The sequence below is a fragment of the Prionailurus bengalensis genome, chromosome D1, assembly GCF_016509475.1.
Source record: "Prionailurus bengalensis isolate Pbe53 chromosome D1, Fcat_Pben_1.1_paternal_pri, whole genome shotgun sequence".
Lineage (NCBI taxonomy): Eukaryota > Metazoa > Chordata > Mammalia > Carnivora > Felidae > Prionailurus > Prionailurus bengalensis.
The window spans coordinates 40,581,269-40,599,100 of NC_057346.1; the positions used below are offsets into that span (position 1 = coordinate 40,581,269).

A 17,832-nucleotide genomic window follows, 5' to 3' on the forward strand; every position below is an offset into this window, starting at 1 on the left:
GCAACAGTGCTTATGACTATTTATTAGTCAGTAGCTGTGGAAGAATCAGGCTCTCTTCATACCCGTCTCATGATGGCATGAATTGATATCAGGCAAAAAAACCCCAAAAACCATTGTTTGAATTTGTGAGTAAAATGAGGCGCCCGGGCGGCTCATTCAGTCCAACATCTGACTTTGGTTCAGGTCACGATCTCACGGTTTATGGGGTTGAGCCCCACATCAAGCTCTGTGCTGGTAGTTTGGAGCCTAAATCCTGCTTTGATTCTGTTTCCCTCTCTCTCTGCCTCTCCCCTGCTTGTGCGCTCTCTCTCTCTCTCTCTCAAAAAATAAATTAAACTTAAAGGACTAATGTACAAAAATGGTACGTAAACCATCGCAGAGGAAGAAGGCTGGGCACGCAAGGACAGGTGACTAGCAGGCAAGATGTGGCTCACCTGAATCACAGCAGTGTAGTTAGCGGGGGTGAACACCGGGCTGTTGTCGTTCACATCAGAAATATCAATGTTGACGGTGGCAGTTGATGACATTGCAGGAAAGCCACTGTCTACTGCCTGGACGAGCAGGGAGTATCCAGACACCTGCCAAAGCACAGAGGGCCGACAGTGAAGACGGACAGCATCTCCTTCAGTCTGCACACACTCAGAAGAGCTGCGGGAATGGCTGTGCTTTGCTGAAGATCAGCCACCTTCCCTCTTGGTCCTCGAGACCAGGGATTTGCAACGTCGGCACCCCTGACATCTGGGGCCAAGGTAATTCTTGGTTGCCGGGGGCTGACTTGTGCCTTTGTAGGATGTTTAGCAACATCCCTGGTCTCTACCCACTAGAAGCCAGTATCACTTTCTGCCCATTTGTGGCAGCCCAAAATGTTTCCAAACATTGCCAAGTGTCCCCTGGATGGGGGGGCGGGGGTGAAGTGGGGGGTGGGGACGCACAAAACAACCCCTGGTTACAACTACAGTTCTCATCCTGTGTTCAAACACGACGGTTGTCACCCTGATCTTCCTTATCAGTTCTGAACTTCAGGAGTGATGGGGATATATCACCTAAAGAGGTTTTCCTGCTTTTGAGTACCACTACTATGACATCTCTTCCTGTAATTTCACTGTGAAGACATATATTTTGGGTCACAAAACACAATGTTTAGAAACTTTGTTTAATGTTGGCAGAGGAGTTTTCTGGATCATTCTTTCTGACCTAAATACCTTCAGATGCTCCTTTTATGTCTGCTCACCTAGTGCTAAAGCTGTGGATGAAACCAGGACCACAGGATCCCAATGCTGAAGGTACTTTCCTGCCTCCTTGCTCTGGGAAGGACCAAAATTCAAAGCATCCAGAAAATTACACCTTTGGGGGTGTCTGGGTGGGTCAGTTGGTTAAGTGTCCGACTTCAGCTCAGGTCATGGTCTGATAGGTTCGTGAGTTTGAGCCCTACATCAAGCTCTTTGCAGTCAACACGGAGCCTACTTCATGTCCTCTGCCCCCTCTCTCTGCCTCTCCCCCACTCGCTCTCTCCGTCTCTCTCTCTAAAAAATAAACATTACACAAAGAGAAAGATACATCTTTGCTTTCTCCTTTAAGACACCATAAATAAGAAGCTGCTAGCATCTATTGGCAGAAAATTCTTTCAAAGGTCTAACCCAAATATGTCATGCTGCATTTCAGCCTATCCTATTTACTCTCATTATTTGGAATGCAGAATCTTCCTACTTTTACTCACGGAGCCTGAGCGGATTCCAGTGAAGGGATGGGCATGGGTGGGAGGGGGCTGGCCTAAACTAGCTTACCCGTTCGCGGTCTAATTTCTTCTTAACCTTTACAAGTCCCAGGACAGGCTCCACAGCAAATTCATCGTCCCGATCTCCGTTCACGATGGAAAAATGAATCTGTCCATTGGGTGGGCTATCTGCATCTTCTGCTATTAGCTTCATGGGACACAAACAACAACAACAACAACAACAACAACAATAAAAGGCATGACATGAGAGACAGAGAAAAGGTTTATTCTAAGGGTCCCGGGTCTTATAACTGGGCACAGCTCTGGCAGTTTTCTTAGAGCTCTCTATGCTCACGTGCTAGCCATCATGCCCCCGGCAGAAGAACGGATGGCTCGGGTGGAGGAGGGAGGCACCACTACTGGAGCAGCCACCTCCTTTCCAGTAGTTTTTGTCTGCCTACAGCCTGATGCTTGTCAGGCATGATTTTCCTTGGGCCTTGAGCCACTGAGGATAGAGCTAAAGCTCATAGGGGGAGTTTGGTGATTCTTTCCCAATTCTGCAAACAGTGGTCTCTGCCACTGAGACAGACATTCTCTAAATTCATGTGCCTCCGTGTTAAGGAAGCCTGAGAAAATTCCCTTTCTCACGTGGCAAACACACTGCCCTGCTGCTCCGTATTGGTGATACTGGGATTTATATGCGTGAAAGTGGTCCTGGGAAGTCCACCTCTGGTGTCTAAAGAACGCACACCGACACCTGGTGCTGCAGGAGCCAGAGATAAGGATGGATGGGAGGGACCTGTCCGGTAGGGGTGGTGATGATGGTAAGGATGGAACTCACTGTTTCCAAAACGTAATTTGTAAGTCTGAGAGAGCCCATGTACTCTTTACATGGCTTGCTCTTACTGGTATTAGAAAAAATTCCCTCCAGAAAGAGCTTCTCTAAGAGTGGCCAAGCAATCTTAATCTTGCTCCCATATGCAGCTGTCCTACCCTGTGTGCGTGTGTGAGTGCATGCATGTGTGTGTGTGTGTGTGTGTGTGTGTGTGTGCATGCGTGGGGTGGGAGGCAGACTTTCTTTTATCCTTAGCCACCTAATACCTTCTTATCTAAGGTCACAAACCAGTGGAAGCCGTCATTAGAAATATATTCTGTGGTCTGTTTTGTTTTTTTGAACAACATACACTTTCAGGAAAAAAGTAATTATCAGACACTTAAACTTTGGTATAAATGAATTTATCAGACCCTTCCAATGTACAGAAGGAGAAAGAACAGTTAAAAGACTGGTGAGTGACTAGAGTCCTTGGGGACAAAAGGACCCATAAAGAGAGAGTGTGACAAGAATCCAAGACAGACTTTGCTCACGTTTTTCACTCTCTTTAGTAGATTTATTAGTCCCAGACATCTGGATCTCCCACTGGCACCTACCAAAATGACAGAGTCCCCGACCAAGGCATCTTCACTTATGACGGCACTGTAGACATCTTGGCTGAACCTGGGAGGGTTGTCATTCACATCCGTGAGGTTGATGCTGACGGTGGTCACGGCACTGAGAGCTGGGGTGCCCCCATCTTTGGCTTCCACCACCAGGTAAAACTTTTTGCATAATTCATAGTCCAGCACTTCAGAGACAGAAATACCCCCTTTGAAGAGAGATTAGGAAAAAAAAGATCGGTCAGCGGTTCCCTAATCATGACAATATTTATCACATCATCTCCAGCCAAGAATTTTAGACATTCAGGAATTTGTTTATTTAATGCCCTGCTGAAAGCATCTCAGAGTCTGATTAATGCTGTCAGTTAAAACATAGCTATCCATCAGATGCAACACTGAAGAAATAAAGTCTTTGAATGTTTCTACAATACTTTCTGAACTTCTCTCAAGCAGCCTGAAAATCTTCGGCATTATTCACCCACATGCCTCTAGGGAGAAGGGCCAGAAACCGGCATCCCTGATAAGCGTCTCCTGATGATCCCTTAACTGGACCCAGGCAGATGGAAAATGAGCTGAGATGTGTGGATGTGATTGCACGATCCTGTCCCAGGTCAGCCAGTGAATATCTGCAAACTTCACTGAATTCAATTAACCACGAACGTGCCTTGCCAAGTTACAGTGCGCTTATCTAAAACCATGACAGCACAAAGAGGGCAAAGATCTCAGAAATCTCAAGGTACAGTGACCTAATGAAAAGGAAATACCTGGGATTAGTGGCCAACTAATAAGTGTGAGTTCAACATCCACAACTACAGAACAGAGGGAACGTCCACGTCCTAAAGCTATTTAAGTTAAGCCAGTAGAACAAGTAGAAAGGCCCTGGCGGGGTGCCACCTCTAGGAGGGGCTCTATGAGTGCTCTTCCTTCCCATTCTATCCCTTTCTGGTGAGGTGACTCAATTCTGCATTCTGCACTTGGTAACTGGTCATTGTACTGCCTGCAGAGCAGATCTCAAGGGCATTCGTGGGCATTTCTACCAACTGGAAAACAATCATTAGGACCAAGGTCAGTATGTCACATCCATTCACATCTCCAGACAGGCACCTTCTCTAGCTGCTAAAGCTGCCCTTCTATTTAAGGTGAGAAACAGAAGTCATACCTATAACAAGAGCCTCTTTCTCCCCATAATTAAGTTTTCTTAGCAATTACCACCCTTAGTGCTTTGTGTTGTATCCCAGTCTCGTTATGTAGTGCCAAATTTAAACAGTACTTAACCATTTCCCCGTGGTGTTCATATACAATGGCCATAACTAGACAGACTAAGTCTAACACGTATTTAAATGAGGAAAATCCCATACATTTTAATTTGAAGTAATGACCTTAATAAACAGAGGTACTGCTGGGAGAAGCTGCTAATGCAATTCTTCCATCGCTATTTCCACCTCCCTACACCTAAGGGCAGGAACGGTATCTCCTTATTTTGCACCTCCCCCGACCCCAGCATAGCAGTGCTCTACAGAGGTGAAAGCACGTATTCTAGAATCAGGAAGATCTGAGCTCAAATCCTGGGTCCTCTACTGATTCACAGTGGACAGTGGGGAACTTACTTAACCTCTTTGAAGCTCTGTTTTTCTCATATGGAAAATGCGAGAAATAACCAATGAATTAATAAGAGTCTGGCGTATCCAACCTGCTAATTAGATGTTGCTAATTATGAGGTTCCTGTTCAGCAAGTGCATTTTTCTCGTGTGATGACGAGGGAGTTGCGTCCAATGGACACAAAGTGCGAGAGACTTATCTTTCTCACCTGAAAAATGGGATGGCTTTGATTATGACTATTCATAGGGAAATAGGTAAATGAATGAGATTATCCATGAAAGTGCTGTGAAAATATGAATACTAACACTAGGAAAATACATAGTGTAAAAATATGAATACAAACACTAGGAAAATACATAGTGGAAAGGGTGAGTATGTTTACTCTCCCAAGAATATCCCAACTTGTTTCTTGAATCACCATCTTTATTTTATTACCATCTTTATTACCCGAAATGCTCCCAATAGTTAACTCCCTAATAGAAAGAAAGGCCTAGGGTTCTCCTTTTGTTCTCTTGATTTATTTCCAGGCATGTTTTCCCTAGGTGATGCCACATGGCCCCTGAATTTGAAAAGGGCGTGGTGAGAAAGGACAGTGTCCTGACTGCGAATTGTGGACAGGACTCATACAGAGCCGGTTCCAGCTGACTGGGGTGCACAGTTGAGAAGGCCTGCATATCACCACGCACACCACTTAGCAATGTCTTCTTTGGCAGGTGACCAGAGAGTGGCAGCCTGAGCGTGGACAGGGGCACTAGGATGCTCATCTCCAGGAGCACTTCCAAACACATGAACACATGATCCAAGTGAAACAACCCAAAATGAAATCGAGCAAAAACAGAGAAAAGAGGGAAAGAAGCAAACCCTTATGCTCGGTGCGCAAATATTATTTCCTGTCCCCATCTATGAACCACCTTACTGCTCCCAAGCCTTCCTACGAGAAATCCTGGAGCCCACCTGGAGGTCACATATTTGCCCAGTGAGCCCACAGCCAGGAGCTTACAACTTGGCAGGGGGCAGGCACAGAGGCAGAGTGTCAGAAGGCACCCTGGGGTCTACGTGATGTGCTTCCACTGGGAGGGTGGAAGGGGAAGAAGCAGAGGCCACCCAGAGGGCAGTTAGATGGTTAGGAGAAGCAGGCGAAAAGTGAAGCTGTGAATTCTAAGCAGATTGCTGTTTACCCACCTGTCTTTGGGTTGATTCTAAATCTCCCTTGTTCATTCCCAGACCGGATTTGATACGTAATCTCAGCATTTGTGCCAATATCTTTGCTGGTGGCAAAAACAGCAAGCACTTGGGTGCCAGGGGAGGTGTCCTCAGGCACCGTCACCAGGTAGTCCCTCCTCTCAAACACAGGGGGGTTGTCATTAATGTCCAGGACAGTGATGGTGACCGTGGCAAGAGAGGAGAGAGCCTGGCCGGGGCTCTGGTCGGTGGCCTGGACGCTGATGTTGTAGGAGGGCTGCTGCTCTCGGTCCAGCGGCTGCTCTAGGATAATGATGCCTGATGAGCCGTCGATGGAGAAGAACCCATCGGCAGAGTCGGCCAGGGAATACACCACCTTCCTGTTGATGCCTGCGGGAGACGCAAGAACGTTAGTGAGAAGAATGCTGTTCGATGACGGTCTGCACTAGCATATTATGGCTACTCATAGAAAGAAGACCAGCAATGACAGAAGCCAACAGCTTTGGTCCTACAAAAGCATAAAAATGTACAGGGACACCTAGGTGGCTCAGTCAGCTAAGCATCCGACTCTTGATTTTGGCTCAGGGTCATAATCTCATGGTTCATGAATTTGAGCCCTGAGTTGGGCTCTGTGCTGATAGTGCAGAGCCTGTTTGGGATTCTCTCTCTCCCTCTCTCTCTGCCCCTCCCCAACTCGCTCTCTCTGTCTCTCTCTCAAAATAAATTAATAATAAATAAATGCCTTAAAAACTGAAAAGCCAAGAGATCCTCTCTCTCTTTCTCTCTCGCCCTGTCTCCTCCCTCACTCATGTGTGTGTGCGCCCTCTCTCTTTCTCTCAAAAAAACATTGTATGTGGGGCGCCTGGGTGTCTCAGTCGGTTAGGCGTCCGACTTCGGCTCAGGTCATGATCTCACGGTCTGTGAGTTCGAGCCCCGCGTCGGGCTCTGTGCTGACCGCTCAGAGCCTGGATCCTGTTTCAGATTTTGTGTCTCCCTCTCTCTCTGACCTTCCCCCGTTCATGCTCTGTCTCTCTCTGTCTCAAAAATAAATAAACGTTAAAAAAAAAAAAAAACATTGTATGTAAGTAACATATACAACTAACTTAAATAATAAAAAAACATAAAATATTGGCAACAGATATCATAAATAGTTGGGTATTCTTCATATATTAGAGAACCCCATGCATCTTTAAGAAAAACTCTAAGGTGCCAATAAATACGGGGGTAAAGATGTGCCACCAAAAGAGAAATACAAATTAATTACTTCAAAAAATGTTTATCTGGAATCTATCTGTCGCTACTCGAGGTGCTAGAGATTTTAGCAATGGACAAGAGTCAACCATTTCTTGAGGAAATTATTACACTTAGTGGGAGTAAGTAATAAATTAACAATAAAGAATCCGTAAAACAAATGGCAGGTCAGGGGGTAAAACGGAAGAAAAAGCCACAGGGGGGACCAGGAGTGCTTGGAGGAGAGAGAGTTTGGGAGATGGAGGGGAAGGTGGTAATTTTAAATAAGGTGCTCAGGGAAGGCCTTGGCCCTTGAATAAAAACCCAAAGGAGGGGAGGCAGAGAACAGTGCAGATAATCTGGGGAGAGAACGTGGCAGGCGGAGAGACCCCCAAGTGCAGAGTGCCCCTCTGGCGTGTTGCAGGGCACTGTCGGGAAGGCCGGTGTGACGACAGTCAGGAAGCAAGAAAGAGAAGATGGTTTCAGGGTGACAGCAGGTTGGGGAGCAGCCCACGTGGGGTTGCGGTGCTGAGCCAGGAGGCCAGCCGAGGGCTCTGAGGCAGGCAGTCATGGGGTGTGCCTCAGATTTTAACAGGATCACTCAGGCTGCTGGTTGTGAAGAGAAGGAAGGGCGGCAAGCGAGGAAGCAGGGACAGCTGGCTGACGCCCGCGGGAACGCAGGCACGTGACCGTGGTCGCTTGCACTGGCGGTGGCCTCTGAGTGGTGAGAAGAGGTCAGCTTCCGCCCTGTTCTGAACACGTAGGTGGTGAGAAGGGAGCGATCCCGGGTGTGTTGTCAACTTGGAGGTGGTGAGAAAAGACTGTTTTCTGCCGTGAGAGAAAGAGAAGATCCCAGGATGACTCAGAGGGAGCTGCCGTCGGCTGGGATGAAGGACTGCAGGAGGACCAGGATTCGGATGACAGACTAGGAGCCCCACTTTGGACAGATTAAGTTCAAGATGGGCATTTTATATGTAAGCGGATACTCAGGTAGGGAGCCGGTGTAGGAGGCTGGAGATCAGAGGAGAGTCCACGTGGAGCTATGAATGTGAGCGCCACCCGGTTCCAGGGCCACGCGGAGCCATGAGGATGGCTGGGGCCGTAAGAGAATGCAAAGAGAAAAAGAAATGCAATGGCCAGTGAGCCTGGAGCACTCCATCAAAAAAGGGGGAAGATCTACTCAGAGGGTGGCCTCCAGCTCTGTGATTTAAAGAAACGCACTTATTTATCAAGACGCCATTTTGCCTTCATATACATGAAAGCTAAAACATACCAGCCAGGAGACGTCCACCAACAACCAACAAATTAGTGGTTGATGATCAGATTGACTTCTGGTTCTGAAGACTGATTGAACTGTTTTCATCAGAGGATCTTAGGACTTCAAAATGATTTATGCACCCCCAATTCACTAGGTGTTAAGATTTCTAAGAGGCAAAATATAACATCTTTGTAGGCTGAAAAAACATTACTTTGATCCTAAATGCCTTAATGAAGACAGTCATTAATCAAGGGTTTTTAGCTATGACCACGATCTAAAAATGCCTTTTACAAATCACAGACTTAGAATGTAAGCTCTTAGAGGGGAGGGCCTAACTCTGTGTTGTTTTCTACTATAACACCTCGCCATGGGGTCAGACATTCGGCAGTAATAAGAGTTAAACACTTTGCTCCCCTAGTATGTAATTTCCCTTAAGCCAAAATTCCCAGCAAACCAATAAAATCATCTATCTGGAGGGAATGACATAAATTGCATTATGTGGCTTTAACCAAAAGGTCAATACTGAGAGCTTGTTCTTGGTTCCATTCCAGAGAGTCCATTTTTTCCAGAGTTTCATCATTTACTTTTATTTCTCTTTCAAAACAACTACCCTGTGATATATACACATCAGCTTCTGATTTTATTGGTGCTGGGATTAAAAACAAGAAGGTTCTCCTCTTCCTCGCTGCCCCTTAAAATAAGGCCCCAGAGCAGACATTTTAAGGATGCCTTCTGGCTCTCCAAGATTAAATTCTTCAACATCAACTCCTGGGGTGAATATACATAGTGTTGCAATAACCCTGCGGGGGGGGGGGGGGGGATGGGGGGGCGGGGCGGGAAGGGGGCAGAGCTGGTCTTGTGCCTAGAAGCTGCAGTGACTGATTAGAGGTTCTCAGGACACCCCTCAAAGTCACAGAAACAGATTTATGGGAATACATCAGCGACTGACATCAATACACCATGCAGGTTTTCAAAGCACACACATTGCCTGTGGATTTGACTTCCACCCCCAGCGTAGGGAACACCACTCTTAGGAACAATAAGTTGGGGCAGGAGATCCATGCAGGATCCTTCATCTGAGCATCTCCTGACAAGACCCACTTCGCAGATGCATAAACCAAGGACTGATGGCTTGCCTGCTGCCACTAGCGTTTTTTAGGTAAGCATGAGGGAAAAGCTCCTGTGTTCCCTTTAAGGATTTCTGGAGATGTGCTCTTGGACACGCTTCCCCTTCAGACCTAAAGATCATTTGGGAAGAAGAGCACTTCCGACTGTTGTGAAAGCGGTGGCTTTCAGGCTGAGAGCTGAGTGTTAGGAGAGGCAGGGGTCGGATTTGCACGCTGCTGTTCTCTGTGGCCACAAGTCCTGGAGGGAAGGTGCCCCTAATGGCTGCCTGTGTTTCTTTCACTAGGACAGACAGCTGAAATCTAATTAAAACTATCACCTATGTTCCTGGTCTGCCTCTCTCTCTTTCAGCCCTATTCAGAGGTACCCGGCTTTGCTCACATCCCAGAGCAGGAGATGCTGTGTTCTCTGAGCTTCCTGCTCAGCGGGCTAGCCCTGTTGTCTGAGCACTGCGTTTACAAGGCTGACATTAATCAGCCACACAAAGACCACGGCTCCCCTCCGGGCAGATTCTGTTAATTTAGATTCGGAGGCAGGGTTTTTCTGCTTTACCACAGCAGAAAAGCATCCCCTCCCCCACCAAGTTGCTGACCCAAACTCCCCGCCCCCCCCCCCCCCCCACTTCCCATACATTCTGCTTCTGACAATATCTTGGGCATTCACACCAGGAGGAACTGGGAGATTTATTGTTTCCTTCTCCTTTCTGTTACCAATCAGATTGATAGGGAAGCGAGACCAGAAAAGGGGGAGGGGAGGAAAAAAAAAAACAAAACCTCAAACCACCAACCCTGTTAAATGCCATCACTTATGATCTGGTAGCTCTCAAGGAAAGAGCGGAATATATTTTTGGAATGTATTAACATTCCCATTTAGACCCAATTGCCATGGATTTCAATGATTTCTAGAAATAAAGCCGGACGGGTAAATGCCAATTTGGAGGCAGTACATTTGGTCTAGCGCTTGGATCTTTGCTGTGTTACCAGGTGATGGGTGCTATCTTTGTTAAATGAATGCAGGTCATGCCACTAAAGTGGTAACTTTCTATCCAAGGGCATACGATAAATTCCATCCTTCAAATCACCATCCCTTTGCTACATACCCAGCAAAAAAGATGAACCTGAGTAAAAAACTTGCTTGCTAATTGGTCTAATGCTTTTACTGCGTGCCACGATGTGTTCTATTAAGGTATAACACTAATCTATCATTTTGCGTCTGTGTTTTTAAGTATGTAATTCTTTTCTCCAATTTGAGCCTAATTTAATGAGGACGGAGCTACTTAGCTTCCCAAAATGCTGAAATGACAGGCTACCAAGAGAAATACGACTTTCATTCAAGTGAAGTTTCTGCATGCTATAATTGTGGCAAATGGAGCAGGCAGGTCTTCAGAGGATTAAAATCAAGTAAAAAGAGAATGATTAAAATCCCTATTTGCTGAAAGGAAGCAGTAGGTAGTGGCATTTTTGGAGGGTGGGGTTGGAGGAAAGAAATAGCACAGAAAAATTCCCAGTATGGGAAGGCAGTGAAACTCTGAGGTGGGTTGCCAAGGGTATCTATATTTCCCTTCTTGGAAGGTTTCTAGATGGAGGTTAGGTTCCTCTCAATTCAGCCAAATAGAGAGATGAGCTTTTTAGACATCGGATAGCACATAACAGTTGAAGTTTTGAGTACTTTCAAATGAAGGCAATATGGTCCAGTTCTGGAAGACAGGAGACCTTGCCTCTAGCCCATGGTTTGCCCAAGCTATACCCGTGTGCTTGGATAGGTCATTTAACCTCTTCACTGGGCCTCAGGTCTCTTCAATTTTAAAATGACAGGGGGCTGGGCACCTGGGTGGCTCGGTTGGTTAATTGTTCAACTTTGGCTCAGGTCATGATCTCACGGTTCGTGAGTTTGAGCCCCACATCGGGCTCTGTGCTGACAGCTCAGAGCCTGCTTCAGATTCTGTGTCTCCATTTCTCTCTGCCCCTCCCTTGCTTGTGCTCTGTCTCTCTCTCTCTGTCTGTCTCTCTCTGTCCCAAAAGTAAATAAACATTAAAAAAATTAAAAAAATAAAGAAATAAAATGACCGGGCACCTTGGTGGCTCCATCGGTTAAGCATCTGACTCTTGATTTCATCTCAGGTCATGATCTCGTGGTTTGTGAGTTTGAGCTCCGCCATCAAGCTCTGCACCGACAGTGTGGAGTTTACTTGGGGTTCTCTCTCCCTCTCCCTCTCTTTCTGCCCTTCCCCTGCTCCCTCTCTCTCAAAAAATAAACCAAAAAAAATTTTTTTTTTTATTTTAAAATGACAGAACCCAGATCAGGTGAGGTCCAAGATGATCTTTCAGACTGTACTTCATTTCCAAATGAAACTAATAGAGCTCATTTCATTTATATTTCCAAAGGATCATCTCCCCACCTTCAAAATGCTCATTAAGCTGCCACGCCTGGGCATAAGTGGGCTGTAACACCAAAGTCCAAATTAAGCCTATCCTGACAGCTCTTGGAATCTTCTGGATGGGAAGAAAGCTCAGTGCAGCAGATTCATACCATTCAGTTAAGTGTTCAGAGTTCACACATACAGCTTACAGCAAGGCATTATTACCTCGGTGAGAGATAATGCTCTCTGCTAGAATCATTCCCAGGGATCTAACCCAGAGTCAGAAGAACTCAGCTTTATGTTTGAGATTGTTACAGGTGTTAGAATCAGCACCAAAACCAAATGGCGTGAGCAGTCAACACAGAAGTACCTTGAGATTTTTCTTTGGAAAACGTTTTCTGCCCTCCTCCTAACATCGAGCTCTCTGAGCTTAAGGAACCCGCGAGAGCTCTGTTAGGCTGGCTTTGGGGTTTTATGTCAGCAGCTGCTGTGACTCTGTCAGGGCAGGGCCTTGTCTGTGACATTCACACGAATATCCTCCAGCAACTGTACAAGGTCCGGTATGTAGGTGACACAGTAAAAATAGGGGCCGTGCTACGTTCCTGGCTTTTATAAAGGGATTTGAAGTCATATGGAATAGATATCCGGGGGAAGGAATGATCTGAAACAATTTCAACAATCAGACTCTAGTAGCCCTTTTAATTTTGGTTCTTCTCACTTATTTTTTTTTAATCAACTTTATTGGTATACTGAGGTGTCATAATTTATGTACAAAAACATGAACAGATTTTAAGTGTCCAGCTCATAAATTCTAAACACGTCCATATACCCCCGGGGAACCATGGCCCTCACTGACATATAGAACATTTGAATCACCGCTTAAAGGTTCCTCATGTTCCATTTTCCATTTAGGTCAATACCCTGATTCCACACCCAGGAAATCTAGTAACTTTTAAAAAACTGTTTATTTATTTATTTTTGAGAGAGTGAGAGTGAAAGCAAGAGCGAGAGAGAGAGTGAGAGAGAGAGCGCAGGTGAACAGGGGAGGGACAGAGAGAGAGGGAGACACAGACTCTGAAGCAGGCTCCAGGCTTTGAGCTGCCAGCACAGAGCCCGACATGGGGCTTGAATTCACAAACTGTGAGATCATGACCTGAGCCGAAATCAAGAGTCTGTCGCTTAACCAACTGAGCCATCCAGGAGCCCCTAATAACTTGTTTTTGAACCAATACTTTTCCTGCTTTCATTCATATGTATTCATCAGCACCAGAAATCCCGCAAGTATATTTAGATCTCACAGTTTCTATGACCCAAGCTTGGTGATTAAGGCACGCTCTTATTTAAGCAATAAGGATTATCCTTTGAAGAAAAATGATCAATGAAGCTTCGGTTCTTGACTATGTCATTGCATTCTTTGGTTACGGCCTCATCCTTCAAAGACAGTAGTTACTTCTGAGAAGTGGAAGGGTTCTGTCTTTCTCAAGGGAGACACTGGACACGACCCTTCCTTTTCATAAGGGCTTGCCAAGTGTCACCTGTTTGACTACTCTAGGCACCGCACTGAGGGAAAGTGGAGCCTGAAAGACGCCATCTCCAAACCTAGGAGTTTGACAACTTGATGAGGAATTATTATTATTTGAAAAATTTTATTTATTTATTTTGAGAGAGAGAGAGTGGGAGAGGGAGAGAATGAGTGGAGAAGGGGCAGCGAAAGAGGGAGAGAGACAATCCCAAGCAGGCTCCATGCTGTTAGTGCAGAGCCCAACATGGGGCTGAAACCCACGAACTCTGAGATCATGACCTGAGTCAGATGCCCAAACGAATGAGCCACCCAGGCGCCCCGATGAGGAATTATTTAAATTGAACGGAGTTTGCTGCACATCTCCCCTCAATTTCTGTCTCCCATCTGAATCAGAACCACCAGTTCTTTAGATTTGCCTTGGAGATGTCTCCTTGCTATCTTATGGCCAGCTCTCACCACCAGGTGAGGCTCCCATCTTCTCTCACCTAGACTGTTGCCAGAGACTCCAACCTGCAGGCTGCCTTCGACTCTCTCTTCTCCTGGCCAAACTTAACCAGAGGTCGGTTTCTAAAGCTCTGGATCCAGTTTTGCCTCAGTGGCTCAAGACAGGCTCTGACTTCTGACTTCTTAGAGTCAGAAGTAGAGACTTCTAAGAATGGCTTTCCAATCCTTTGCCCTCTGGTCCCAAGCCACCCTCTCAGTGTCATCCCCTGCTCTCCTTCCATTGTGTGTTCTCTATTCCAGCTACTCCTCAAGACTCCATGCACAGTTATTCCCCAGTCCTCCGCACATGCTTTTCCTTCTGCTCAGAATGTTCTCTTCCCCTCCTCCCTCGTCAAATTCCTACCTATTCTGTGAAGGGTCTCCTCTCCACAGCTTCCTTAATTTCCCAGTTATTCTTTTCTGTGTGCTCCCTTAATATTATTTTTACATTATCATTAGTTATACTTATGGCCTCTCTCCTACTAGATTAATGTATCTTTTACGCAGAGGGACTGTGTCTTATTATTTCTGTAGTTCAATGCTGAGTCCCGGGCCCCACATCAGAGAGTAATGAACACTGAACTGCAGAAGTGACCAGAGGATCAAAGCGAGAGTATTACTAAGACAACAAATGTAGGTGATAAGCACTCTACACATCCATGGCCACTACAAGTATATGTGTTAAAGAATGAAGGACCCCAAAAGGGTGCAACACAGAGGAGTCAGGAATCTTTACTATCAAAAATGTACATAAAACATTAATATATAAAAACTATATAAAAACATTCATATATAAAAAACTATTGCTTACTGGATGCTTGCATTTGTGAATAAAATTGGTAACTACCCAATTTGTCAAGAATGAGAACTGACTGAATAAGTTATAGGACACTCAAATCATAGAATACTGTATACGTTGCCATATAAAAGTATAAAAGAGAACATAGAGACAGAAATATGTTTGCGAGCCAGTGAAAAAAGCAGGTTACAAAACAATATCTAGTTTATGAGTCCATTTTTGGAAAGAAAAATGGTGGAAGGGACTTCATCGAAATAGCAACAGTGGTTAGAATTGACTCGTTTCTCCTTTTGTCTGTCTTTCTAGATTTTCTACAGTGGACACAGATCATGTTTCTAGTAAGTAAAAGAACTATTACAAACATCATGTAATGGAAAATTTATCACCAATTTTGGAGAGCAGTCAAATTTCTGAGTTATTTTCCAGGCCAGTTTAATTCTCAACATACATACCATTTGAAATAATTGTAGAAAATGATACTTATGTATTATATTAGCATTCTTTTTCTGGATATTTCCATTCCTCATTTTGTGTGTGTGTGTATGTGTGTGTGTGTGTACTCAGAAAGACACTGACTTTACGTAGAAAATATTTTTTGGGGGGTGCCTGGGTGGCTCAGTCAGTAAGTGTCTGACTTCAGCTCAGGTCATGATCTCACGGTTCGTGGGTTCGAGCCCCACACTGGGCTCTGTGCTGACAGCTCGGTGCCTGAAGCCTGCTTCAGATTCTGTCTCCCTCTCTCTCTGCCCTTCCCCCACTCGTGCTCTGTCTCTTTCTCTCTCTCAAAAATAAACATTAAAAAAATTAAAAAAATATTTTTTTGTCAAGGTCTCATTATAAAGGTATTTCAAATGATACATTGTTTTGAGCTATTTGATATCCTTAAATTAAGCTGTAGAAGAAAATGGTTAGCCTCATCTCATTGTCTGTGGGAGGCAAGTAAAATCCCATTATAGCTAAAGAGCTCAAACTGACCACTTTTTTTCTATCTTTAAAATAGGCCTTCAGATGATGTAAAATAAAAGAAAGTTGCCATTAGGGGGTCCATGGAATTGCAATTACTTTTCAAGTTAGACTTTAAATAGACTCTCTGATTATTTCTGTTTTAAGTGCCTCTTACAAGTTTTTCATTGGGTGATGACTAACCCTGGCACATTCCCCTGGGCAAAATACCAACTCTGGGGTCAGGAATCCCAGGGCCTTTTGAACAGTTAAAAAGGAGACAAGGCGGCCCCAGTCACAGAGTCAGGGAGATCTTGGCAATACCATAGACTTCCTGGGGACTCACCAGTTGGGCTGGCACCAGCTCTGCTGGGTAGCACTGGCAACATGATTGTGAGGTTCTAAGACATAGAAGAAAGCAGGGCCCCCTGTTGGACATAGCCAGAGCAGAGTATTAAACCAACAGGGGCCCTTCTAAGCGAGGGACCTGTATACCTGCAAAGGCTGTCCTTCCGTAGAGTTGGCCCCGCTGGTGGGTGATACCACCTTTCGCAATACCTCAAAGACTTCAGCTCGTCTGGACATAAGCTCCCCCATCTATGGCTTGGCACTTTGCTAAGCCCGGAAGAGTCAAGTGTAAGTAAATGAATTCATCAAAGTATTTAAAACTCCATCTTTATTGGTGTATAGAACTTCTATACTGGACTACCCAGCAATAATACTACATATGTCTCCTCAGTGGGTCACTATGTATGCCATTGGATCAGTCATTAATCTATCCAATAAATCACCTCCATCCCATAAATCTTCACAGGATTCCCACCTCTTGGCAGGCACTGAGGATGCACAGAAGAATCAAAGCCCCTCAATATCTCCCATGTCTCAGGAGACAAGCATATATATAGTGGATTATTGGTGAGGGGTGGCCAAGGGACATTTCCCAGGGAAGAAAACCATTGAATTGAGTCATGAAGGAAAGACAGGAGTTGTCAGGAGTACCAAAGTGGAAAAGTGACCAAAAAGAAAGGGCATTTCGGGTGACATGAACACATGTGAAGTTAAGAATGATGAAACCGGGTGCTCAGGGAAGGGTAAGGGGTTCAGTGTTGCTAAATTGTAAGTGTAGAATATAAGGAGCTAAAGCTGTCTATTTTCAGAACCACTAGCAAATTACCAAAGCTGTTATAAACAATTATAGCCAGAGTAAATGAAAAGCGTAAGTTGATGGATGAATTAGCAGAGACAGAGAGAGAGAGAGAGAGAGAGAGAGAGAGAGAGAGAGAGAGAGAGAAGGAAGACCGGAGGAGGGGGAAGAAGAGGGTGTCCGAGCGGGAAGCACTCTGTGATATGTGAGAAGTTATTTAGAGAGCTCCCCACAGGTGATGGACAACAAAATTGCGCCCGTCAAGGAGGCTTCACAAGGTGAAATGAGAGTGAGTATCCTGTGACAAAGCTGATGAGCACACTCAACATAGAGGCAAGAAGCCAAAGCTGGGGGTCCTTGGAGTCTGCACAAAATTCCCAGGGGTAGGTGGAAATTCCCCTCGAGACCAGCGCTCCTGTAATCCTGTCCTCTGCATTGCTGCATGTTGGATCAGGACTGATCCACGGAGGAGCACAGAGGCCTGTTAACCACCCTCGTGGCATCCAGGAATGAAGCAGTGTGTGAATGGGTCACTGCCATCAACAGTTAGAAATCAGAATTCCCTGCTCATGGGTGGTGGTGCTAAAACTCTTCACTGAGACATCCCTTCCTGGAAGAAACTCGCTATTTCATTTGTTTGGACCCCCTGCTTGGAAGAAATTGGATTTTAAAAGGCATAATAACGATAATAACTTCTGTGTATCAAACGCAGACACTTCTAAACCAGGCAAGGCATCACGGTCAAAAAGAGGAAAAGAATGTATGTCGAGCCCTATCCCAGACTTTCTGAATCAGATTTTGGAGACGGAGCCTTCACCTGTTTGTGTTTATTTTTGTCTGTTTATTTTTAAAAGCTCCCAAAGGGATTCTGATGCACAGCCAGGGCTGATAACCAGCTTGTCTGATTCTTGTGTGTTATTTTTCCTCTGCTGTTGGATCCTGGAATTTGTGAGGGGATAGTTTGTAGTGCTCTAATCAACTGAAGGGGTTCTAATTTCTTAGGCATAGAGGATTATTTCATGTTCCCAAAGTAAGCCCTGT

The 17,832-nt window shown here is 45.2% G+C and overlaps 1 protein-coding gene across 3 annotated transcripts in view; it reads right to left on the reverse strand.

Annotated features, from left to right (window-relative positions):
* Positions 1-17,832, reverse strand: part of FAT3 (FAT atypical cadherin 3) — a 669,639-nt gene that overhangs the window by 58,891 nt on the left and 592,916 nt on the right. For all 3 annotated transcript variants that reach the window (XM_043579958.1, XM_043579957.1, XM_043579960.1), the window contains 4 exons: positions 5,930-6,319; positions 3,143-3,357; positions 1,785-1,922; positions 435-578 (listed from right to left, as the gene is read on the reverse strand). In XM_043579958.1, coding sequence (XP_043435893.1) covers positions 435-578; positions 1,785-1,922; positions 3,143-3,357; positions 5,930-6,319 — 887 coding nt within the window. The remainder of the gene's footprint in view (positions 1-434; positions 579-1,784; positions 1,923-3,142; positions 3,358-5,929; positions 6,320-17,832) is intronic.